Source organism: Salvelinus sp. IW2-2015, linkage group LG31 (assembly GCF_002910315.2).
Source record: "Salvelinus sp. IW2-2015 linkage group LG31, ASM291031v2, whole genome shotgun sequence".
Lineage (NCBI taxonomy): Eukaryota > Metazoa > Chordata > Actinopteri > Salmoniformes > Salmonidae > Salvelinus > Salvelinus sp. IW2-2015.
The window spans coordinates 6,372,794-6,399,547 of record NC_036870.1 but is presented as its reverse complement, the minus strand read 5'-3'; the positions used below and the strand labels follow the sequence as shown (position 1 = coordinate 6,399,547).

Genomic DNA, 26,754 nt, shown 5'->3' with positions numbered 1-26,754 from the left:
TAGAGCTGGCTGCCCGGCCAAACTGAGGAATCGGGGGAGAAGGGCCTTGGTCAGGGAGGGGACTAAGAACCGGAAACCTGGCACCAAACCTACGGTGAAGCATAGCGGCAGGGACTAGGAGACTAGTCAGGATCGAGGGAAAGATGAACGCCGCAAACTACAGAGAGATCCAGAGTGCTCAGGACCTCAGACTGGGGCAAAGGTTCACCTTCCAACAAGACAACGACCCTAAGCACACAGCCAAGACAACGCAGGAGTGGCTTCAGGACAAGTCTCTGAATGTCCTTGAGCGGCCCAGCCAAAGCCCGGACTTGAACCAGATAAAACGTCTCTGGAGAGACCTGAAAATAGCTGTGCAACGACGCTCCCCATCCAACCTGGAGAGGATCTGCAGGGAAGAGTGGGAGAAACTCCTCAAATACAGTTGTGCCAAGCTTGTAAAGTCATAGCCAAGAAGACTCAAGGCTGTAATCGCTGCCAAAGGTGCTTCAAGAAATTACTGTGTAAAGGGTCTGAATAATTATGTAAATGTGATATTTCTGTTGTTTATATGTAATTAATTAGCAAAATAATCTAAAAAAGGTTTTTGCTTTGTCATTATGGGGTATTGTGTGTAGATTGATAAGTAAAAAAACAATATAATACGTTTTAGAATAAGGCTGTAACGTAACAAAATGTGGAAAAAGTCAAGGGGTCTGAATACTTTCCGAATGTACTGTACATGTGCGATTGCCATTTTTTCCAGAGAACAAATGTGTACATTTTCAGAACATAAAACATGACATAAAACAGCAGTTTGTGGTCAGCAATTTTTTTAGATGTATTAAAAGTCCCTCCACAGGTGTTTGTTTTTTAAATGGCCTATCATAATGGATTTCTAGTTCATTAGTGAAAAGGGTTAGTGTAAAATTGTCCAAATGGCCCTTTTCTCTTTTATTTTTTTATTTAATTTTTTTACATGTGATTCAATACATGAGACACAGATGTGAATTTCTGCATAAATTGGTCATAACATTCACAACAAGTCACAACAATAGACAAACACAGTCTGCTTAAAGAAATAGCACACAAATGTTTTTATTGTTCTTGTCTATATTGAATACATCATTAAAACATTCACAGTAGGTAGGTTGGGAAAAGTACGTGAACCCCTAGGCTAATGACTTCTCCAAAAGCACATTGGAGTCAGGAGTCAGCTAACCTGGAGTCCAATCAATGAGACGAGATTGGAGATGTTGGTTAGAGCTGCCCTGCCCTATAAAAAACACTCACAAAATTTGAGATTGCTATTCACAAGAAGCATTGCCTGATGTGAACCATGCCTCGAACAAAAGAGATCGCAGAAGACCTAAGATTAAGAATTGTTGACTTGCATAAAGCTGGAAAGGGTTACAAAAGTATCACTAAAAGCCTTGATGTCCATCAGTCCACGATAAGACAAATTGTCTATAAATGGAGAAAGTTCAGCACTGTTGCTACTCTCCCTAGGAGTGGCCATCCTGCAAAGATGACTGCAAGAGCACAACACAGAATGCTCAATGAGGTTAAGAAGAATCCTATAGTGTCAGCTAAAGACTTAAAAATATCTCTGGAACATGCCAACATCTCTGTTGATGTGTCTGCGATATGTAAAACACTAAACAAGAATGGTGTTCATTGGAGGATACCACGGAAGAAAACACTGCTATCCAAATAAAAACATTGCTGCACGTCGGAAATTCACCAAAGAGCACCTGGATGTTCCACAGCGCTACTGGCAAAATATTCTGTGGACAGATTATACTAAAGTTGAGTTATTTGGAAGGAACACACAACACTTTGTGTGGAGAAAAAAAGGCACAGCACACCAACATCAAAACCTCATCCCAACTGTAAAGTATGGTGAAGGGGGCATCATATCATGGTTTGGAGCTGCTTTGCTGCCTCGGGGACTGGACAGCTTGCTATCATCTACGGAAAAATGAATTTCCAAGTTTATCAAGACATTTTGCAGGAGAATGTTAGGCTATCTGTCCACCAATTGAAGCTCAACAGAAGTTGGGTGATGCAACAGGACAACGACCCAAAATACAGAAGTAAATCAACAACAGAATGGCTTCAACAGAAAGAAATACGCTTTCTGGAGTGGCCCAGTCAGAGTCCTGACCTCAACCCGATTGAGATGCTGTGGCATGACCTCAAGAGAGCCGTTCACACCAGACATCCCAAGAATATTGATGAACTGAAACAGAAAACATTTAGTTGAGGGTATTGCTGCCAAAGGAGGGTCAACCAGTTATTAAATCCAAGGGTTGACATACTTTTTCCACCCTGCACTGTGAATGTTTACACGGTGTGTTCAACAAAGACATGAAAACGTATAGTTGTTTGTGTGTTATTAGATTAAGTAAATTATGTTTGTCTATTGTTGGGACTTAGATGAAGATCAGATTAAATTTTATGACAAATTTATGCAGAAATGCAGGTAATTCCAAAAGGTTCACATACTTTTTCTAGCCACTGTATGTTTTCATAAATGAGGGGCTTTGTCAATGAATGATGTTTTAGGAAGCCTTAACTCGCGGCTTTTCAAATAAACGTTTATTGATGAACAACATAACCCCAGAAGATGGATAGGATGGATATCATAGCCCTTTAGAAACATTTAATCACATGAGAAGAACAAGGCTGGAACATCTTGCATATTAACTTTAGAACTTTTGGCCTTTGCTACAAGAAGGACATTATCTAAGTAGCAGATATGTTTTCATCAGATCCAAACAGATCTACAGCAACATAACCTGTATAGTTGTTACATCAACCACAGTAAGTAAGATGCGTCTGTTGTACACGAGTCCTCATATTGTACGTTTCCCGACAAGCTAATGACATTGTGAACATTTTTGGACTCCCATTCCCTCCATTAAAGGATTACCATGGTGACAGAATAAAGGGAAAAAAACATGCTCTGTCTGGTGTTGGCTGCATCATACCTCATGATATCTGCAAACAGCCCCTAATAGGTGATGGCTGGAGCAGACCGAGAAACAGACAGGCTCTTATCAGGCCTTATCAGATTTTCTACCGCCATCATTCATCTGTTGGAAGCCAGAGAAGGGGAGTGTACTGTAAGTAAACCTGAGATTTACCCATCCCTATTCCTATTCGTCTCAGGGGGTTGACAGACCACCGTGTATCATCCTGCTTCTCTGAGTGTGTTACGAAAACACAGGCATGCTCTGCCAAGAAAACCGAGGCTTGGGAGAACTGGAAGAGGATGAACACGCACATGAACTCTATCTGTGGCTAATTGTGTGTGACTTCCATGTTTCAGCACCACTTCAGTGCTTTTATATCCCGGTAAGTGAACCTGATAGGGAACTACATTTGAGTCAGGAACGGTTGGATACTGATTGAATAGACGAAAGGCAAAGTGCTATAAGGTGGACACATTTATTGCTCTCGCGTCGGTGATCTCATCCACCCTCACACACACTCTTTGACTCGATACGTGTTGTTGTTGTTCCATAGGTAGTGTGAGTCCAGGAAATAACCATGTGACGATGTCATGCTCTTTTCCCATGTTAGAACGACCAGTCCCATTACCGCAGAAGAAAATACAACATGACAAATGGCAGCATGGTGGCTACATTCAAAATTAAGAGTGCAAACACAGCTTGCCAATGGGGAAATTAGGAGAGTGAGTAGAACGAGACCTTGGCTTGTTACGTCCGTCTGATGAACACGTTGGCCAATGCATCAGAGGCTGACAATGACAAAAAGCTTCCCGACAGTGACTTTTGGGCACACACATCATGACTTGTGTCAAACAGTGGTCCAAGAAGCCAAATAAATAAGTTAGGGCTAATTACGGCTGCATTGCTATCTATTCCCCATAGTGGATCAGGTCGCAAGGTTGATAATGTTGTGGAAGGCTGACAAACACTAGGGACAAAGAGTAGTAGGCTATATAGACAATCACACAGAATAATCTCGGTGTATTGATGAAGTGGATGAGGTATTTATTCAGAGAAAATCATTGATGTTGAACGGGCCCTGAATGAAATATTAAAATGAAGGGGCTACAATTAAGATTTCTTTGTTGAATATTTTTTTTTTAATTAACAGGTAGAGGAAGTCTGATATCAACAGGTATCAGCTTTCAGCAGGTGCCAGTTGCACTTCGTGCATGCAGTCCATTGCTATAATCTTGGAGATGTCTTACCCAAAATGTCACTTAAATGTGACATTAACTCAATGCAGAGGTATGAGGTGGGGTCCTCTTGAAGCAGACCTAGACCTAATCTTTAGAGATCGTCTTTATGGCCGGTGTACGAGGTAGGTCGGCATTGGTTTAGGCCCTGCCCACTGGGCACAGACGTCAGTCCAACGTCTAGTTTTGGTTTACATTTGGTTGAGCTGTCAGTTAACATGAATTCAACACAAAATCCCCCCCCCCAAAATCCCCCTGTCAAAAAAGTTGGGTGAAAAAAAGACGACATTCCCTTAAGTTGATGACTTTTTGCAAATCCAACCACTTTTCCACGTTGATTCAACGTCATCGCATAACATTTTGTTGTTAAAATGACGTGGAAACAACGTTGATTCAACCAGTTTTTGCCCAGTGGGTGGAGCTGGAAGTAAAATCTAGGGGGACATTAGTTGCCTTGTTGAATGGAGAATGGAGGAGTATGATCTTCTGTAAACACTTCTGAAGGGTCCCTCTACCCTTTGCCGAGAGAACAGCATTGCAGCACCGTCCGCTTGTTTAAATACAAGCCAGATCAAGCAGATTACAGAAGCTAACGGGCCTATGGGGGATCTAAAACAAGTTTGCTCTGGAAACCCAATCACCCTGGAAATGCAGTGATTGTCCACACTTCAGTGAACCACCTGGAACCTTCTCCGGCCAGGCTAACCTGCAGACGAACATTGTTTAGTGTGGACTCTGATTCTCAAGTTATGGAGGAAAGAGTAGCTGTATGACATGGCAGATATCTCGAAGTAGCGCCAAATTCCGCTTGCCTCGTAACAAGCAGCGCAGATCATATTCTTTGTTTACGCGTTTGTTTGCGCATGGGGTCAGTCAACCTGTTGATTGCAAATGAAAAGCCAGGCTCGTGATACATAATGTAAACTGCTATGTGACAATGCTGATCAAACTGATTTGTAAAGAGTCCTATGAATGCTGCAGGAGTCTAAGTGTTCAGAGATAGGCTTTAGTGCGCTACAGTATGTACCTGCTTTGTATTGTGAGGCTACAGAGCACATGTTTGTGTTATGTGTACAGGTGCTGTAACAAGGCATTTGCAGAATTATAGCCGAATTGACATGTTAGCATTAGCATGCAATATTCTGTAGACTTTTGTAACTTCTTAGTCCTGAAGATGAATGACTACTTGAACTTTCAGTTTGCTTTAGCTACAATGCTAAACTGGTGAGTTGTAGGGGAAAGTACTCATGAGGTCTAAACCACAAAAGCTTTTAGAGGCCGCACAATTATACACAGTACCAGTCAAAAGTTTGGACACACCTACTCATTCCATGTTTTTTCTTTATTTTTACTATGTTCTACATTTTAGAATAATAGTGAAGACATCATAACCATTAAATAACACATATGGAATCATGGAGTAACCAAAAAAAGGATGTATTTTATATTTCAGATTCCTCAAAGTAGCCACCATTTGCCTTGATGACAGCTTTTTACACTCTTGGCATTCTCTAAACCAGCTTCATGAGGTAGTCACCTGGAATGCATTTCAATTAACAGGTGTGCCTTGTTAAAAGTTCATTTCTAATCAAAATCAAATCAAACTTTATTTGTCACATGCGCCAAATACAACAGGTGTAGGTAGCGCTTACCGTGAAATCCTTACTTAAAAGCCCTTAACCAACAACGCAGTTCAAGAAAGAGTTAAGAAAATATTTACAAAAAATGTGTTAAAGCCAATCAGTTATGTTGTGACAAGGTAGGGGTGTTATACAGAAGATAGCCCTGTTTGGTAAAAGACCAAATCCATATTATGGCAAGAACAGAACAAATAAGCAAAGAGAAACGACATGAAGGTCAGTCAATTCAAGTTTCTTCAAGTGCAGTCGCAAAAACAATCAAGCGCTATGATGAAATTGGCTTTCATGAGGACCGCCACAGGAAAGGAAGACCCAGAGTTACCTCTGCTGCAGAGGGTAAGTTCATTGGAGTTAACTATAGCCCAAATTAATGCTTCACAGAGCTCAAGTAACAGACACATCTCAACATCAACTGTTCAGAGTGAATCAGGCCTTCATGGTAAAATTGCTGCAAAGAAACCACTACTAAAGGACATCAATAAGAAGAAGAGACTTGCTTGGGCCAAGAAACATGAGTAATGGACATTAGACCGGTGGAAATCTGTCCTTTGAGTCCAAATTTGAGATTTTTGGTTCCAACTGCTGTGTCTATGGGAGATGCAGAGTAGGTGAACGGATGTGTAGTTCCCACCGTGAAGCATTGAGGAGAAGGTGTGATGGTGCTTTGCTGGTGACACTGTCAGTGATTTATATAGAATTCAAGGCACACTTAACCAGCATGGCTACCACAGCATTCTGCAGCGATACGCCATCCCATCTGGTTTGCACTTAGTGGGACTAACATTTTTTTTTCAACAGGACAATGACCCAACATACCTCCAGGCTGTGTAAGGGCTATTTGACCAAGGAGAGTGATGGAGTGCTGCATCACATGACCTGGCCTCCACAATCGCCAAAACTCAACCCAATTGAGATGGTTTGGGATGAGTTGGACCACAGAGTGAAGGAAAAGCAGCCAACAACCGCTCAGCATATGTGGGAATTCCTTCAAGACTGTTGGAAACACATTCCAGGTGAAGCTGGTTGAGAGAATGCTAAGCGTGTGCAAAGCTGTCATCAAGGCAAAGGGTGGCTTCTTTGAAGAATCTAAAATATATTTGGATTTGTTTAACACTTTTTTGATTACTACATGATTCCATATGTGTAATTTCATGGTTTTGATGTCATTACTATTATTCTACAATGTAGAAAATAGTAAAAATAAACAAAAACCCTTGAATGTGTAGGTGTGTCTAAACTTTTGACTGGTACTGTATGTGTCAAACACATTTGTCATTTTTTGCTGTCTGATCACTCTCTTGCTCTTTGATTTTGTCAGTTTCCTGGTTTATGAATGTTTTGTTTTCTATTTTGAAACGCTACCATGGCGCTAAGCCGCAGCTAATGGAGCTATGGGTGGGTTTCCCCGTTGACTGTTATTCTCTCATACCTTACATTCCTCATGTGACACTGCCACATCTGGGCACCACCAATGACAACGAGAGGAACTAAGGTCTCAATCAAGAATTACAATAAAAGAGCGCTTCGTGAAAATTGACAGGCAGTGACTTTTTACCTTTCCGTAAACTTGACCTGAACTTTGCCATCCGAGGAGGATAGGGGAGATCCGGCTGCTTTGACAGGGGACAGAGCCCAGTGCCGGTGTTGAGTTCGGGCTCAAGAGTCGAGAGGATAACTAGGAATGGCAGCACGTTCGAGTTAATGGCTTGGGGGAGTCACTCGTCGGGTCGTCTCACCCTGATGACATCATCCCTCCAGGCAAGTGCCACGTTGGGCTGTTTAAAGAATCAATCAAGTCATTAGTCCAAGGTGCTATGAGGCAGACTAAACATGTCTGTCTGTCTGTCTGTTTGTCACTCTCATCCGGGGACATGTTATCCATGGTGCAGGCCCAACCTGTGACAAGATGGCCGCTTTGTCTCTCGGCAGTTCTTTTCTTTCTCGTGTGTTGAGTAAACGACTTCTATCCTTAAGTCGTTTATATGCATTCCCTTGCAAGTAAATCCATGAGAGATTGAGTCGCTTCATTTGTTGCCTCGAGGATTTTGCGCTTACATTGTGAGCTCATTGTACTGTAGGCCTTGTTGAAGTACCCTTCTGGATTTAGTTGTAGTTGAACAGCTCTCCTCTCTCAGCATACCACCCTGCATACCACTGCTTGCTTGCCTCTAAAGCTAAGTAGGGTTGGTCCCTGGATGGGAGACCAGACGCTGCTGGAAGTGGCGTTGGAGGTCCTATAGGGGTCACTCTTCCCTCTGGTCTTAAGATTGAATCCCAATGCCCCAGGGCAGTGAAGAGGAAATTGCCCTGCGCAGGGTGCCATCTTTAAGATGGGATGTTAAATGGGTTTCCTGACTCTCTGTCATTAAAAATCGCATGGCACTTATCGCAAGAGTATAGGGGTATTAACCCCATTGTCCTGGCTAAATTCTCAACCTGTACCTATTTCCGTCATGGACACCTAAATATTATTATTATTGTTATTATATACTCAAACACATAGCGACTCACATTCACGCCAAGACAAACACACACACACACATCTTCATTCCCTAATTCTCACCTCACAACCGTCAAGTGTGAAAAGGGAAGTCTGCACGCTGAGTCCTGTTAACACAGCCAGCCATTGTGTGTATGCTTTACGGCCTCCTGAGACCACGGAGGGACTCGACTGTGGGTGTTTCAGTAGGAGAATATGTAGAGCTCACAGGTCTGCCCTGGACTCACAACTCCAAACAGGAGAATAATACACTGTTATGGCCCGCATTAGCACTTGCAATGAATGGTATGGTCGCTGGCGCAGGTTCAGCGTTGCCATGACAAACCTGAGGATTAGGGGCTAAAGCCTCTTCTCCTCATAGTGTCAGCACCACAGTGGAACTCTGACTGGATTGCACAACTATGTAATTAATTCAAATATGCCTCGTTAAAGGAGCAGGTAAGTACGAAGGGTCTTAAGCTATTGAAGTGGGTACGAATTAGTTGCTAAAGTCTCTATTGGGAGATAACCCTGAGTTAAGTTCAACTCACTCTGTGCATTTTGTAACAGTTTTCTTTCTTCCATAATGTGAAATGAAAACAATGTGCTATTCGTGTAGGAGGCAAATGTGAAGACAATGTAATACTTTATTGACAATTTAAACTTTTTTTATGACATTTTTATATTTTTAAATCTTAATATTTATAAACAATTCAGTAGTCTCGGTTTGAATTGTGTTGCATTTACAGTTGAAGTCGGAAGTTTACATACACCTTAGCCAAATACATTTAATGTCAGGTTTTGGCCAGGACTGTTCTGTTTTTTTGTCACTAGATGTCCCCATTGCACCTTTTTCTGTCAGGACCCGGTGCGAGAAACAGTCACTAAATCGGCAGAACCCAGAAGATGAGGCAGACACAGCAGTACTAGAGATGGTGGTTTAATAAAAAAAAGATATCTTCCAAAAATACAAAGAAAATCCACAAAGTGGTAAAAACAGCAAGGGAAAAACAAACCTCAAAAGACTAATCCAAAATACAAAAGAACAAAACCAGAGAACCTCTGGAAAATCCAACAAGAGAAAAATATATGTTCACAACAAGGCTTGGGCTGGGGCTGGGTGCTAACATACAAACACTGAGCAAGGAACTGAGGAACACACAGGGATTAAATACTAACAAGGGAACGACATACAGGTGCAAACAATAATTAGAGCAAGTGAAAAACAAAAGGTACAAAAAAGGTGCAATGGGGACATCTAGTGACAAAAAACCAGAACAGTCCTGGCCAAAACCTGACATTTAAACTCAGTTTTTCACAAATCCTCACATTTAATCCAAGTAAAAATCCCCTGTTTTAGGTCAGTTAGGATCACCACTTAATTTTACGAATGTGAAATGTCAGAATAATAGAGAGAATGATTTATTTCAGCTTTGATTTCTTTCATCACAATCCCAGTGGGTCAGAAGTTAACATACACTCAATTAGTATTTGGTAGCATTGCCTTTAAATTGTTTAACTTGGGTTAAACGTTTCGGGTAGCCTTCCACAAGCTTCCCACAACAAGTTGGGTGAATTTTGGCCCCCCGTTCCTCCTGACAGTGCTGGTGTAATTGAGTCAGGTTTGTAGGCCTCCTTGGTCGCACACGCTTTTTCAGTTCTGCCCACACATTTTCTATAGGATTGAGGTCAGGGCTTTGTGATGGCCACTCCAATACGTTGACTTTGTTGTCCGTAAGCCATTTTGCCACAACTTTGTATGTATGCTTGGGTCATTGTCCATTTAGAAGACCTATTTGCGACCAAGCTTTAACTTCCTGACTGATGTCTTGAGATGTCGCTTCAATATATCCACATAATTTTTGATCCTCATGATGCCATATATTTTGTGCAGTGCACCAGTCCCTCCTGCAGCAAAGCACCCCCACAACATGATGCTGCCACCCCTGTGCTTCACGGTTGGGATGGTGTTCTTCGGCTTGCAAGCCTCCCCCTTTTTCCTCCAAACATAACGATGGTCATTATGGCCAAACAGTTCTATTTTTGTTTCATCAGACCAGAGGACATTTCTCCAAAAAGTACAATCTTTGTTCCCACATGCAGTTGCAAACCGTAGCCTGGCTTTTTAATGGCAGTTTTGGAGCAGTGGCTTCTTCCTTGCTGAGCGGCCTTTCAGGTTATGTCGATATAGGACTCGTTTTACTGTGGATATAGATACTTTTGTACCTGTTTCCTCCAGCATCTTCACAAGGTCCTTTTCTGTTTCTGGGATTGATTTGCACTTTTTGCACCAAAGTACGTTCATCTCAAGTAGACAGAACGCGTCTCCTGAGCGGTATGATGGCTGTGTGGTCCCATGGTGTTTATACTTGGGTACTATTGTTTGTACAGATGAACGTGGTACCTTCAGGCGTTTGGAAATTGCTCCCAAGGATGAACGAGACTTGTGGAGGTCTCCAATTTTCTTTCTGAGGTCTTGGCTGATTTCTTTTGATTTTCCCATGATGTCAAGCAAAGAGGCACTGAGTTTGTAGGTAGGCCTTGAAATACATCCACAGGTACACCTCCAATTGACTCAAATGATGTCAATTAGCTTATCAGAAGCTTCTAAAGCCATGACATCTTTTTCTGGAATTTTCCAGGCTGTTTAAAGGCACAGCCAACTTAGTGTATGTAAACTTCTGACCCACTGGAATTGTGATACACTGAATTATAAGTGAAATAATCTGTCTGTAAACAATTTTTGGAAAAATTACTTGTGTCATGCACAAAGTAGATGTCCTAAACGACTTGCCAAAACTATAGTTTGTTAACAAGAAATGTGTGGAGTGGTTGAGAAACTAGTTTTAATGACTCCAACCTAAGTGTATGTAAACTTCCGACTTCAACTGTATATTTGTCTTGTATGTGTACACATACATTGACAAAATCAACTTACAACCAAATAAATGTTGCTCATTTCTTTTTCAAAAGCACAACATGAGCCAGAGACTGATTAGGAACAGCTGTGTTCGGCCTTGAAAAACTGATGCAATCCTTTCTGTGCTTCATTGCCGTAAGTTAGCCATTTTGTCAAAGAAAGTGTTATGGGCGAAAGACCAACTTGGGACCTCAACAGTTTAAAAAAATGACGGTAGTAGCTTTGAAACCACGTTTGTTTTCTCAATAATGTTTAATGTTTACATTCCTATGAGAATTAAGATCTGAGATTACACAACTCAATTAAGATGAGGTAAATACGAACAGCTTGTGTGTTATGGAAAGGCAGACTATGCCAATACAAGCTGGAATAAAAGGAAGTTGTTTCTGATATGACCGTTTCTACATCGTAATTTTATAGAGTACACATGTATTGGCACGTAGGCCAATGACTGCATGGCCGCGCACGACTCCAACACCATTATTAAAGTTGCTACACAGGATTTATTTATATTTTTGCGCATCGTAATTTCAGAAAATGTCTATAATATATCTGCTGTAATAGTGGAATGATATTGTTTCACAGTATTACAGTATTGCTACTTATTCACCCACTGATTTCTCCTGCCTGAGTGGTATCTGTTGTCAAAATGTGGCTGTGTTATCTAGTGGAAATTGCTGTGTAATTTCCTGGTTGCAAAAATTCGACGCGGTTTGCTCAATTTCAGTTTATGTGAGAAAAGAAGCATTGAATATTGTAGAGAATCATTGTACCATCTAAATCGTTGTAAATATATTTTCAATAACAAAACGTTTTCTTTTTACAGCTGTTTGAAGCTGCTGGACCAAAACCATTGTCTTAAGGTGGTGGACCAAAACAAAGTCAGAACAGCTTTCCCATTTTGACAACAGCTGACTATCCGGTGGGAGAAACCATTAGGCGAATATCACACCCAATCCCAACACTGGTGGGTAAGTAATACTATGAAACATTATCATTCCACTATTAGCGGGAGATATATTATGTACATTTTCTGACAATGCAAAATGTCCCAAAAATTCTACGTGTAGCACCTTCAAGTTTGCTGATGACACGACGGTGGTTGGCCAGATCACCAACGACGATGAGACAGCCTATAGGGAAGAGGTCAGTGACCTGGCAGTGTGGCCCCAGGTCAACAACCTCTTCCTCAATGTCAGCAAGACAAAAGGAGCTGATCGTGGACTACAGGATACGGAGGGCTGAGCACGCCCCCATCCACATTGACAGGGCTGTAGTGGAGAGGGTTGAGATCTTCAAGATCCTCGGTGTCCACATCACTAAGGAATTATCATGGTCCCCACACACCATCACAGTGTCACGGCCGTCAAATGAAGTAGACCAAAGTGCAGCGTGGTGAGCGAACATATTCCTCTTATTTAGGATGACCCCGACAAAAACAATAAACAATACAAAACGACCGTGAAGCTTAAGGCTATAGTGCCACAAACAAAGACAACTTCCCACACTGAAAGGATGGTAAAGGGATACCTAAGTATGGTTCCCAATCAGAGACAACGATAGACAGCTGTCCCTGATTGAGAACCATACCCGGCCAAAACATAGTAATACAAAATCATAGAAAACAAAAACATAGAATGCCCACCCCAAATCACACCCTGACTAAACCAAATAGAGACATAAAAAGGCTCTCTAAGGTCAGGGCGTGACAGTACCCCCCCAAAGGTGCGGACTCCGGCCGCAAAACCTGAACCTATAGGGGAAGGTCTGGGTGGGCATCTATCCGTGGTGGCGGCTCAGGTGTGCTCCACCACTGGCTCACCCCTCTTTGTTGGCACCTCTGGTGCGGGGACCCTCGTCGCCGACCCCGGACTGGGGACACTCGTTACGGGCCCCGGACTGGGGACTCTCGCTGCGGGCCCCGAACTGAGCACTCTCGTTGCGGGCCCCGGACTGGGCACCCTCGTTGCGGGCCCCGGACTGAGCACCCTCGTTGCGGGCCCCGGACTGGGCACCCTCATTGCGGGCCCCGGACTGGGCACCCTCGTTGCGGGCCCCGGACTGGGGACCGTCCCCGGAGGCTCCGGACAGGAGACCGTCCCCGGAGGCTCCGGACTGGAGAACGTCGCTGGAGGCTCCGGACTGGGGACCCTCGTTGCAGGCCCCGGACTGGGGACCGTCGCTGGAGGCTCCGGACTGGAGACCGTCGCTGGAGGCTCCGGACTGGAGAACGTCGCTGGAGGCTCCGGACTGGAGACTGTCGCTGGAGGCTCCGGACTGGGGACCGTCGCTGGAGGCTCCGGACTGGGGACCGTCGCTGGAGGCTCCGGACTGGAGGCCGTCGTGGGAGTTTTCGTGCCATGACTCCTCACTGGAGGCTTCGTGCCACTGATCATCACTGGAGTCTTCTTGCCATGGATCATCACTGGAGGTTCGTGCCATGGATCATCACTGGAGGCTTCTTGCCATGGATCATCACTGGAGGCTTCTTGCCATGGATCATCACTGGAGGCTTCGTGCCATGGATCATCACTGGAGGCTTCGTGCCATGGATCATCACTGGAGGCTTCGTGCCATGGATCATCACTGGAGGCTTCTTGCCATGGATCATCACTGGAGGTTCATGCCATGGATCATCACTGGAGGCTTCGTTCCATGTATCATCACTGGAGGCTTCTTGCCATGGATCATCACTGGAGGCTTTTTACCATGGATCATCACTGGAGGTTTCTTACCATGGATCATCACTGGAGGCTTCGTGCCATGGATCATCACTGGAGGCTTCGTGCCATGGATCATCATGGAGGCTTCTTTCCATGGATCATCACTGGAGTGGAGAGACACACAGGAGCCTGGCTCTGGGAGCAGGCACAGGAATCACCAGGCTGGGGAGACATACAGGAGGCTTAGTTCTGGGCGCAGGCACAGGACTCACCAGGCTGGAGAGACATACAGGAGGCTTTGTTCTTGGCAGAGGCACCGGATACACTGGGCCGTGGAGGCGCACTGGAGGACTCGAGCTTAGAGCCTGCACAACCCGTCCTGGCTGGGTGGTTATCTTCGCCCTGCAAATGCGGGGCGCTGGCACAGGACGCACTGGGCTGTGCAGACGTACCGGAGACACAGTGCGCAGAGCCGGCGCAGGATATCCTGGGCCGAAGAGATGCACTGGAGACCAGGCGCGCTGAGCCGGCACCATCCTTCCTGGCTGGATGCTCACCCTAGCCCGGCAGATGCGCCGGGCTGTGAACGCGCACTGGAGACACTGTGCGCCTCCACCGCATAACACGGTGCCTGACCAGTACGACGCTCGCCACGGTAAGCACGGGGAGTTGGCTCAGGTCTATAACCCGACTCTGCCAATCTCCCCGTGTGCCCCCCCCAAAAAAAATTATTGGGGCTGCCTCTCGGGCTTCCTTGCTAGCCGTGTTCCCTCGTAACGATGCCGTTCCGCCTTTGCTGCCTCCAGCTCCTCCTTGGGACGGCGATATTCCCCAGCCTGCCTCCAGGGTCCTTTACCGTCCAGGATTTCCTCCCAAGTCCATGAGTCCCCCTTACCACGCTGCTTGGTCCTTTTGGGGTGGGAAGTTCTGTCACGGCCGTCAAAGGAAGTAGACCAAAGCGCAGCGTGGTGAGCGTACATATTCCTCTTATTTAGGATGACGCCGACAAAAACAATAAACAATACAAAACGACCGTGAAGCTTAAGGCTATAGTGCCACAAACAAAGACAACTTCCTACACTGAAAGGAGGGAAAAGGGCTACCTAAGTATGGTTCCCAATCAGAGACAACGATAGACAGCTGTCCCTGATTGAGAACCATACCCGGCCAAAACATAGAAATACAAAATCATAGAAAACAGAAACATAGAATGCCCACCCCAAATCACACCCTGACCAAACCAAATAGAGACATAAAAAGGCTCTCTATGGTCAGGGCGTGACACATAGTCGTGAAGAGGGCACGACAATGCCTCTTCCTCCTCAGAAGGCTGAAAAGATTCAGCATGGGCCCTCAGATCCTCAAAAAGTTATACAGCTGCAACATTGAGAGCATCTTAGCTGGCTACATCACTGCTTGGTATGGCAATTGCATTGCATCTGACCCCAAGGCGCTACAGAGGGTATTGCTTACGGCCCAGTACATCACTGGGGCCGAGCTCCCTGCCATGCAGGACCTATATGACAGGCGGTGTCAGAGGAAGGCCCTAAAAATTGTCACCCAAGTCATAGACTGTTCTCTCTGCTACCGCATAGCGAGTGGTACACATCCACGAAGTCTGTATCCAACAGGACCTTGGACAGTTTCTACTCCCAAGCCACAAGACTGCTAAATAGTTAGTTAAATAGTTATCCAAGTAGCTACCCGGACTATCTGCATTGACCCTTTTTGCACTGTCTTTTGAGTCATCACGTACGCTGCTGCTACTGTTTATGATCTATCCTGTTGCCTAGTCACTTTATCCCTACCTATTGTATATGTACATATCTACCTCAATCACCTCGTACCCCTGCACATTGACTCGGTGCTGGTACCCTGTGTATATAGCCAAGTTATCGTTACTCATTGTGTATTTATAACTCATGTTATTATTTTTCCTTTCTGCATTGTTGGGAAGGGCCATAAGTAAGCATTTCGCTGTTAGTCTACACCTGTTGTTTATGAACTGTGACAAGTAAGCATTTCACTGTTAGTCTACACCTGTTGTTTATTAAATGTGACAAATACATTTGATTTGAGAGTGAAAATTGTGAAAATTCCTACATTTTGTAACTTTTGAGATATATCGTTTCTCCTTTTCAGTTTATTGAGAAGTCATTGAAAATAGATGCCCTTTTTTCAATAATTGAATTGGAATTTCAGTTTACTTCCTGAATTGACTTCCTTCCATTCGAATTGAGCCCAACCCTGGGCTGTGGACTGTTTGATAGTATATCTTATTTGACAGCATGGCATTTAACCTAATGTTTATGGCAGTGCTAGTAGTTTTGATTTAATCGACTCAAGGACTCTCGGGTTCATTTGGACTTCGTAACAGGCACCCGCGTTTTAGGACACCAGCGAAGTACATCAACTGTACCCAGTTTTCCCAGAAATGTTTGCACATGCTTTGTGTCTTGGGTAGCCAGGGTTTGTTATCTTGGGTCTCCTCCATGCATTAACTCACACACCCCTCCTTCTCCCACACTGTGAGCCCAACATCAGGTTGTATCCGCTATCACAGAATACACACACTTTATCACACACACATCAGGGTGGTTTGGACCACAGTGAAGTGATGAGGGCCTGGTCATCTCTATCTGTTGATAGCCTTCCCTGAATCATAGGGATGTCAGGACACTGGTCCATAATAGGGACTTGACCTTTGACCCTGGGCCTTTCACCACACTATTCCCTCGGCTTCCCTCGCTGGCTGCCGATGAAGACATTCCTCTGTCTACTCTTGGATTTCGTTTTTGTTTTCCTTAAAACACGGAGAGATCTCCTGGATTGGTATTTTGACAGCTTTCGCAGAGTTTCGCACCATGTTGTGGCTATTTTTGGTGAGAGGAGAAGAATTACATTAGATACGATATATCACTTCACTCAATATGAATATAAGTATGTAAACATTGAATTCTCTTACCACCTAAATGGGTTAAAACTCGGTTTACTTAAAACCACGGAAATACAACACAGCATTGTGAACCCCTGTGTTATATCGTTGAGTGTTATATAGTTGAGTGGTGGACAGTGAGAATCCTGTGGCATCTGCTGTGTACTGTAGTGCAGGGGAGACGGGAACAGACTGAGTGTGTACAGGGGCAGGGCTACCACACAAGCCTCAGGTCAGAGAGCGTGTAAACCAAGCCTCGCAGTCTGAGCACATCCTCTGTGCTTGGGGTCCCTCTCTGCCTTACACACACACGCACGAACTCACGCACGCACGCACGCACGCACGCACGCACGCACGCACGCACGCACGCACGCACGCACGCACGCACACACACACACACACACACACACACACACACACACACACACACAAGAGAGAGAGAGACACACATTCCTCTGCAGTCTCTGTGAGGGGCAGGCTCAGAGTGTGCTGGAAGCCTGGGGCTGTTCTTTAGTGAGCCTCGCTCCAGTCGTTTAGTCACACAGGGAAACCAGAGCAGAGACGGAGGAGGAAGAGCAGAGCAGTCACACAAGAGGAGGTCTGACGACACTATCCGTATGCACTGACCCTTGTATTTAACACATGTAGACATACATGCACACGCGCATGCTACATTGATACAGTGTAAACAAGGACCATCTATATAAACACACAAGGTGTCACGGTGCAACACGTGTATGCGGCGAGCCCTGGACGACTGGACTCCTGGCTGACTTCTGACCGGACACGTAGCGCTCCAGCAGCCCATTACACGAGCGTGTGTGTAAGTGTGTGTGAGCACACCGGAGATGCCCTCCAGACCTTCTCACAGTAGGAGGTCCAGCACGGGGATGGATGACACATGTTCGACATCGACTGGGATCCTTACAGCATTCTGATCCACTAAAGGAAATACTGGCCCAAGACTGACCGCTAAACAGAAGAAAAGTCATCCAGAAGCCAACGATAAAAGGACTTTACTTTTCAACCTTTCCCCCAGGCTGGAATGATGTTGTGGAACCAGTTTGCCTACCACTTGCTTTCGTTGGCAGCCCTACTGGTGGCAGTGGGCTGCAGCGGGGGGGAGCATAGAAAAGGGACAGATGGCAGTGCCAGCAGCGCAGGACAGGGTAGCACAGGTGGCAGCACGAGTAGCAGCAGTAGTAGTAGTAGTAGTGAAAGTAGTAGCAGCAGTAATCGGAGGTACCACAGAGTCCAGCATGGACAGTGCACCTACACCTTTATCCTACCTGAGGGTGACGGCAGCGGAGGGAATTCGTGCCGACAAGGGAAAGCCGCGACGCAGTTTAACAGCGCCAATGCGCTGCAGAGAGACGCTCCACCACTGGAAGAGGACTTCGCTTCCCAGAAGATCCAACACCTGGAGCACGTCATGGAGAACTACACTCAGTGGCTGCAGAAGGTAAGGGAGAAGTGGTCACACTGTCATAAGCAATGCAATGCGGTGACTGGAGGCATAGTTGGAAGCTTGTGCAGGTGTTCATGTTTACTTTCCGAGTATGCATTGAAGCGGTCTGTGTTTATGCAAGGGCCGCAAGGGCGAGTGTCTGGCTCTGATGGGTTTTTTTTTGTGACCCCTTTAAATGTATGTGTGTTTGAGAATGATGTTCTCTGGCTTTCAATTGGAGTCTCCTTGTGGTTGTCTTAATGAAAGTTCTTACAGTATTGTCAGGGATACATCTGTGCGCTCCGTGGCTGGAGCTGGGTTCGACGACTCTGGTATTCGTGGTTTAAGATCTTGGCGAGGATCTAGACTTGATGAATGATTATTATGACAAGTGTAAAACTGTGAACAAATCTCACGAGGAATCAAGTTAAAAGCCTTTGTACGCCTGTCCCATAGCGACAAAATAACCGACGTCCATAAACAATTTACATCCACAAAGCTGTTTCGTTACGTAACTGTATATATTAACCATTGATCTATTTGTGCAAGATCAGTATTTGGTGCTTCTCCGAAAAAACTCTGTGCTCCCTGAGCAAATTCCACAGATGTCAAGTTTCGTTCCGCGCTGCATCCGTCACAATGCGTGGTCGTAGTATGTCAGTCCTCCAGAGTTCTCCAGTGTGCTGTCTCTTTAATGACAGGAAGCCTACGAGGACCACTGCTAGAGTGCGACGGAAGAATGCTCCCTCTATGTACTGCTACCCAGGACTTACCGTTAGTCCACACTCTAGCTTTAGAATATAAAGAAAGCAAGTTAATGGAATCGTCAGATATTTTCTAAGCAAAGGATTTACTAACGTGAAAGACATTAAAAAATATATATTAAAAGTGAAAACGTACTGATTATTGGGAATAGACTAGTTAAAGGTAATACATCTTCAATTTTCTGTTCTGTAATCTTTTGCCTTGCAAAATGTTGTATACATCTTTATTTCAAAGCTCTGTATATTTTCATGGGTAACCTTCAAATTGGATTTTCAACAGGCAAGGGCAGATCAAGTTTTAATACTTAATGTGACTTTACAATTGGGTAAGGTACAGTATTGCGGGGAACAGAAAGAATGATTTTGCAATGCAGTGCTCATTGAATTCAACTGGGAATGCAATCAACCAACAAATATACTTGTCGATAGGCTTGCCAAGAATTGTAGGCAAGGGAACTAAGCGAATGCACTCTCTGTCAGGGGTTTAAGAGACAGATGCCTGTGGTGCATACGACTCCGCCACATCCTTTTCCTCCAACTTGTAAAGCCAGTCAGGTGTTTAGGACGAGGAATATGGTTTCGCTGTGACGTTAATGAATTGTGAAGTCATCACTGATACCACTTGGCAACAGAAAAGATAAACTATCTCTCTGAAATTAATACACGAGTCAAATAAACAAACTCTACATTCGGGAAAAGCAGCCCTGCAGTACTTTTCACAATAATGTGACTTTACGAGGAGATTAGGAGGGCCAATCTATGATGAATTGCTTAAACACACAATCGTTTATTTTTGTCTGTAAAATGTTGGCACAAAGTGAACAACTAATTGCACGTAGTGCACAATAGATTTGATAGTTTTCTCTGGAATTGTGGGATTCATTTAACTGAACATCATCAATACCCGTTAGCATGCTGTGCTCTCTGCTCACTAGTAATTGTAGCACCATCTTTAAAGCTATTGGGGCTTTAAAGTTTCTCAACGGTATTACTGCTTTTCATCTACCTCCGAAATGTATTCTTTCCACTCCTCTGGTTGTGAGAAATGGTCGTTCTTTATAAATGACCCAACATTTCATTCCAATGAACTGTTGATTGAGTTCGTAGTTAGGAAAGTAGTAGAGATGTGATTCCTTCTTACTGTATGCTGTATCTCACACTAGTAAAGCACACACATAGAGGTGTGTACATATCAATTCCCAAATAAATGGTTGGCTTTTGCTCAGAAACTCCACACGTCACTATGCATCACTCGGTTTATCTCGTATCTGGGAAGAGGAATTTCAGTGGTAAAAACGGCTCTAAAACTTGAGATAAGCTGTGGGCTGTAAATGGTTGTGGGAATAATGACCTCTATAAATTAAGAAAAACTATTGGCATGCAAAAGATTGTTCAGTGGAGAAAAACGACATCACATAATGAGGACCATGACTATACATTGTAAAAAAATATATATATTACGTTGATTCAATGTACAATTGTAACGCAAGCAGTTGCAATAGGATTGAGAGTTTGCTCAACAAAGTAACATTGACGTTAATTCAATGTACACATTATAAGTCAACCAGCTGCTTTAGGATTGTGAGTTTGCTCAATATTTGGGCACATTTGGCCTTATAGCTGAACCAACTTTGAGCAGAGTTTGAGTACATAGCTCAAATTCTTGTCCTTTTGAAGTCCAATCAACTCGCGGAATAAGGCTGATTAAGCAAGTTTTTTTTTTACAGTGTAGGACTACTGTACGGTCACCCTGAGTAAAAAGGAGTCAGATGAAATCACATGGACATTGAATCCTACTGGTTATATCTTTGTTCAGTAGACTTCAGTAGACAACAGTCCGTGATGGTACTATATAAACAGCACAGCAGCAATTGTAGACTGAATTCTAGACTTAATGAGACCGCTGGAATAACTTTTCCTCAAACGTAAAAATGGTAGTGTGCGAAAGCATCTGCCATCACCACTAATACCATCGTGTTTCTTCCCCGACACATTTGCGTTCTCTGCAGACCTCTGACATTTACTCATCTTAAGCGAGAAAGACAAGTGGGAAAAAACAAAGGGGGGAAAATCCTGCATCCAGCATGTCTTCAATATTCTGAAAGAACAATATGCAATAATCTTGTCAACAGTAAAGTTGATTGATAATAGAAGTTACAGTAACCGGTCGACACCAACATAATAAGAATTAGAGGGGACGTTTTAAGAGGCGGCACACAGTGATAATTCAGCCCAATTATGGAGGTGCGGGAACATCAGGATGCTGTTAACATTTTTCATCCGACAGAAGATTAAGAGTCCCAGCCAGTCTATCTATCTTAATCACGTAAGCCTTGACTGCTTGTCAAGAGGAGAGTTGTCCCTAATGCTACTCCAGCCACCCCTGGTGAAAGAATCCACAAAGGATACCACACACTCCTCAATCCATGGGCGCTTAACTGTTGGGGGGTATATGCAGCAAGCAGCTGTTCGGGAATTATTAGGCCGTCCCAATCATTCCCCTCCGTGGACGTCTGGTCGGCCCGGGGAAGAGCAGGCACTGATAGCATTCCTGCGCAGTCAAAGGTGGCTTCTGTTTGTCCAAGGATTACTTCCCCAGCAGGCCTGTAAAGAAGGGGGAATTGGACCAGATTGCCTGTGATCTTTGGGTATTTGTTGCTGGAAAGTAGCCATTTAATGCATCCCCGCTCCACTCCATCACTGCCTGGTTTGTGAAAGTGTGCACGGTCAGTTGTAGAAGAGAGATCATCGAGTTTCGCCTTTTGAGAAAAAAATAACATGAAATCAAAGTGAAAATAACTTAGGGCGAGATGTTTCGTATCGCTCACCTGATCACTTCCAGACGCGGTCACGTTTGAATGATATAAATCGGCTACAGGAGAGATACACTCAAGATCCTCTTTCCACTTCCTCAATATTTCAAGGACAACTCAAGTCATTGAAACTTGGACCAAGGTCCATTTCAAGGAGCCCCCCCCAAAAAAATCCTGCTCCTCGGGAGTGAAAGTGATAGATCTTCACACCTTCACTTTAGTGCAGAGCGTAGAAAGGGTTTCAAACCAATGTTTCTTCAGAGGGAGGCATTGCCAGAATAAGCTGTTGAAGTTAAAAGAGGAGAGACAATATCAGTGTTCACAGTGCTATCCCTGTGAAATTCCCATTGCTCTGTCTTTAAACTGAACATGGTTAGTGTGACCAGGATGCACAACATGGGTAGTTCCTAGTTTCCCTTCACCTCTTGGGGTTAATACAGCCAAAGGGTGAATATTTCTTAATGCCATCAGAAGGCCACACCGCCTGCCTAAAGAGCCAAGGAAAGACTAAGCTATTTTAGGGGTGACTTCCTCTGTATCAAAGCTTCTTTTTGCAAATAATGCGGGCCAAAACTAACATATCGGACGATGCAGCGAGCTAGTGGACGCACAACAGACTGAGAAGCGCTTCCTTCCTGTCCCTTGCGGAACTTGCAAGACCACGAAAATAGCAGAAGGGGCTGTTGTACTCTGCTACTGCTTCCATAAATGTATCTTTGCCTCACTTGCACTAGCAGAGAAGGTGAAAAGAGAACAGAGCTTCTTTACAGCATGTCAAGGGGATATATAAGGAAGTCCATTACGCCAATGTCACAGTATTCCCACATGGATGTGAACGTTAAGGCCGACATGGTTATTGTTCTTTTCAGGAAATGGGCATTTAGTATGTTTGTCACGATCAATATGGCAGCTCACTTAGTTTCAAACTCTTTTTCCAGAAATCGTATTTCATTGTGGTCATTAGCTTCGAACCTGTTAGAACTTTTGATATTGGGCAGAAAAGTATTTTTAACTCTACGCCATGGTTAGGCAACCAAAATGAATCGGGGAGTTAATGAATGCCCACGGTCTTGAGAGTCTCTCCAGTGTCTCTTGAGTCTCTTGAGTCTCAGTGTCTCTTCCATCATTCATTTCAATGAATTACCCTCCAGTGGGCACTTTGCACAGGATTTATCGAGCTTTAATTGCAATACTATTTTTGTATTTGCTTAGGAGTGCCAGTCATTTGTCATACACCGCTCAAAGACATTTTACTTACTGCCCTGCACTCACCAGCATATGTGTGAAATCAATTGAGAACGTCCTGTATTATGTTTGGGTTTCCTTGTGCCCCGAGTATATTAATTTCTTCAATGGAACACATTTTTCTTCCTGGGATTACCACAGGTATTATACATAAGAGTGAGTGTGCTGCAGCATGTCACTCAGGTGATATAGATAGCTTTACCATAGGCCTATACTGTACGTCAGGGGAACTGATATTTGGATACTTCCGTTGACATTTGACCTTGTTTTGAATAATGGCTAAGTATGGTGTGCCTGTATAAGGAATTAACATACCTTGGGTGGCAGGTAGCCTTGCGGTTATGAGCGTAGGGCCAGTAATTGAAAGGCCGCTGGTTCAAATCCCTGAGCCGACTAGGTCAAACATTTGCCGATGTGCCCGTGAGCAAGGCAATTAGCCATCATTGCTCCTGTAAGTCCCTCTCGATAAGAGTGTCTGCTAAAGTCTCAGTCGCTACGCTCGTCTTTAGAAGTTATAGCTCGCAAGCATTGCCAAACGTACAGCATACAGTGCGAAGCCTGTATGGGTGAGTGATTCTGACCCAAATATAAGATAGTAGCCATTGTGGAATATTATACAACACTATAAAAATGAATTGTTCAGTCAGTGGTCCAGGAAATGCTGCTATCTCAGTGTACTACAACATATCGTTGAAATCCAGCTGTGGCTAGAAAGAACCCAGTGGTGTATCACTGCTTTCTATTATTTATATAAGACATAGACTATAACTCATGTCATAATTTCTCTGGCTTGTTAAGTTTCTGTCATATTTCTCTGAACTGTCCATCGGGGAGCCCGTTCGGGTTCATTTCAGCCCTGTAAAATTCCACGAGGCCCTACAAGACTCTGCCTTTATATAAATGTGTACCTTCAAATTTAACAGCTGTGTTTACTTCCAGGGACAGCGATCACAGGAAAGATATGTAGGCCTATGCTTTCTATTTCTGTTTACTGGCATGCGGCGGGAATAGAAGGAACGTACAGTAACGTTATGCCGTTATTTCTTCCTAACTTTTTTCGGGTCCAGCCAATCTTCCAGCTCACTGCAGCATTTATCCTCTACAAATTCCATTGGAATCCTGTTCCATCTGACAATTATTCATCTGAGAGATAAGACTGACCTGCGTGGAGTTCGGGGAAATTCCCGAAGCATCCCAAAACACTGCCATTGAGCCCTACTCCCCTTAGAGGTTGTGTCCTACAGATGTTGCATTGTGAGTGGTTGCTTTTGTCTGTCAGCACTGGGGCCACTTGCCAAAGTTCCTAAGGACACCATTTCACCTCATTTGAGAGTTCAGCTTCTTCAACTTTTCCATGATTACAAATCAAAACATCACAACTGGTGATGAAAAAAAGCAATGGAATAGTTTCTGTCAGAGCGAGAGGCTTTGAATAAACAAACAGAAAAGCAGATAAATAACAAGTAATGAAAGCATCCGCCGTGTGGGGAAACAAATGAAGAGAAGCAAGTGAAGGTGGGGAGAGAGGGAAAGAGTGTGGGGAAACAAATGAAGAGAAGCAATTGAAGGTGGGGAGAGAGGAAAAGAGTGTGGGGAAACAAATGAAGAGAAGCAAGTGAAGGTGGGGAAAGAGGGCAAGAGTGTGGGGAAACAAATGAGAGAAGCAAGTGAAGGTGGGGAGAGAGGGAAAGAGTGTGGGGAAACAATGAAGAGAAGCAGTTGAAGGGGGGAAGAGAGGGAAAGGTGTGGGGGAAACAAATGAAGAGAAGCAAGTGAAGGTGGGGAAAGAGGGAAAGAGTGTGGGGAGAACAAATGAAGAGAAGCAAGTGAAGGTGGGGAGAGAGGGAAAGAGTGTGGGAAACAAATGAAGAGAAGCAAGTGAAGGTGGGGAGAGAGGGAAAGAGTGTGGGAAACAAATGAAAGAAAGCAAGTGAAGGTGGGGAGAGAGGGAAAGAGTGTGGGAAACAAATGAAGAGAAGCAAGTGAAGGTGGGGAGAGAGGGAAAGAGTGTGGGGAACAAATGAAGAGAAGCAAGTGAAGGTGGGGAGAGAGGAAAGAGTGTGGGGAAACAAATGAGAGAAGCAAGTGAAGGTGGGGAGAGAGGGAAAGAGTGTGGGGGAAACAAATGAAGAGAAGCAAGTGAAGGTGGGGAGAGAGGGAAAGAGTGTGGGGAGACAATTGAAGAGAAGCAAGTGAGGTGGGAGAGAGGGAAAGAGTGTGGGGGAAACAAATGAAGAGAAGCAAGTGAAGGTGGGAGAGAGGGAAAGAGTGTGGGGAAAACAAATGAAGAGAAGCAAGTAAGGTGGGAGAGAGAGGGAAAGAGTGTGGGGAAACAAATGAAGAGAAGCAAGTGAAGGTGGGAGAGAGGGAAAGAGTGTGGGGGAAACAAATGAAGAGAAGCAAGTGAAGGTGGGGAGAGAGGGAAAGAGTGTGGGGAAACAAATGAAGAGAAGCAAGTGAAGGTGGGAGAGAGGGAAAGAGTGTGGGGGAAACAAATGAAGAGAAGCAAGTGAAGGTGGGGAGAGAGGGAAAGAGTGTGGGGAACAAATGAAGAGAAGCAAGTGAAGGTGGGGAAGAGGGGAAGAGTGTGGGGAACAAATGAAGAGAAGCAAGTGAAGGTGGGGAGAGAGGGAAAGAGTGTGGGGAAACAAATGAAGAGAAGCAAGTGAAGGTGGGAGAGAGGGAAAGAGTGTGGGGGAAACAAATGAAGAGAAGCAAGTGAAGGTGGGGAGAGAGGGAAAGAGTGTGGGGAAACAAATGAAGAGAAGCAAGTGAAGGTGGGGAGAGAGGGAAAGAGTGTGGGGAAACAAATGAAGAGAAGCAAGTGAAGGTGGGAAAGAGGGAAAGAGTGTGGGGAAACAAATGAAGAGAAGCAAGTGAAGGTGGGGAGAGAGGGAAAGAGTGTGGGGAAACAAATGAAGAGAAGCAAGTGAAGGTGGGGAGAGAGGGAAAGAGTGTGGGGAAACAAATGAAGAGAAGCAAGTGAAGGTGGGGAGAGAGGAAAGAGTGTGGGGAACCAAATGAAGAGAAGCAATTGAAGGTGGGGAGAGAGAAAAAGAGTGTGGGAAACAAATGAAGAGAAGCAAGTGAAGGTGGGGAGAGGGAAAGAGTGTGGGAAACAAATGAAGAGAAGCAAGTGAAGGGTGGGGAGAAGAGGGAAAGAGTGTGGGGAAACAAATGAAGAGAAGCAAGTGAGGTGGGGAGAGAGGGAAAGAGTGTGTGGGGAGAAACAAATGAAGAGAAGCAAGTGAAGGTGGGGAAGAGGGGAAAGAGTGTGGGAGACAAATGAAGAAGAAGCAAGTGAAGGTGGGGAGAGAGGGAAAGAGTGTGGGGAAACAAATGAAGAGAAGCAAGTGAAGGTGGGGAGAGAGGGAAAGAGTGTGGGAAAACAAATGAAGAGGCAAGTGAAGGTGGGGAGAGAGGGAAAGAGTGTGGGGAAACAATGAAGAGAAGCAGTGAAGGTGGGGAGAGAGGGAAAGAGTGTGGGACACAATGAAGAGAAGCAAGTGAAGGTGGGGAGAAGGGAAAGAGTGTGGGGAACAAATGAAGAGAAGCAAGTGAAGGTGGGGAGGAGGGAAAGAGTGTGGGGGAAACAAATGAAGAGAAGCAAGTGAAGGTGGGGAGAGAGGGAAAGAGTGTGGGAGACAAATGAAGAG

The 26,754-nt window shown here is 44.5% G+C and overlaps 1 protein-coding gene across 2 annotated transcripts in view; it reads left to right on the top strand.

Annotated features, from left to right (window-relative positions):
* The first annotated feature begins 17,292 nt into the window (after nucleotides 1–17,292).
* angpt1 (angiopoietin 1) overlaps nucleotides 17,293–26,754 on the top strand; it is a 58,895-nt gene continuing 49,433 nt past the window's right edge. The window contains exon 1 of one of the 2 annotated variants that reach the window (XM_023976465.2): nucleotides 17,293–18,291. In XM_023976465.2, coding sequence (XP_023832233.1) covers nucleotides 17,875–18,291 — 417 coding nt within the window. In that variant the 5' untranslated portion in view covers nucleotides 17,293–17,874. The remainder of the gene's footprint in view (nucleotides 18,292–26,754) is intronic. The other variant, XM_023976464.2, reaches the window with a different exon arrangement.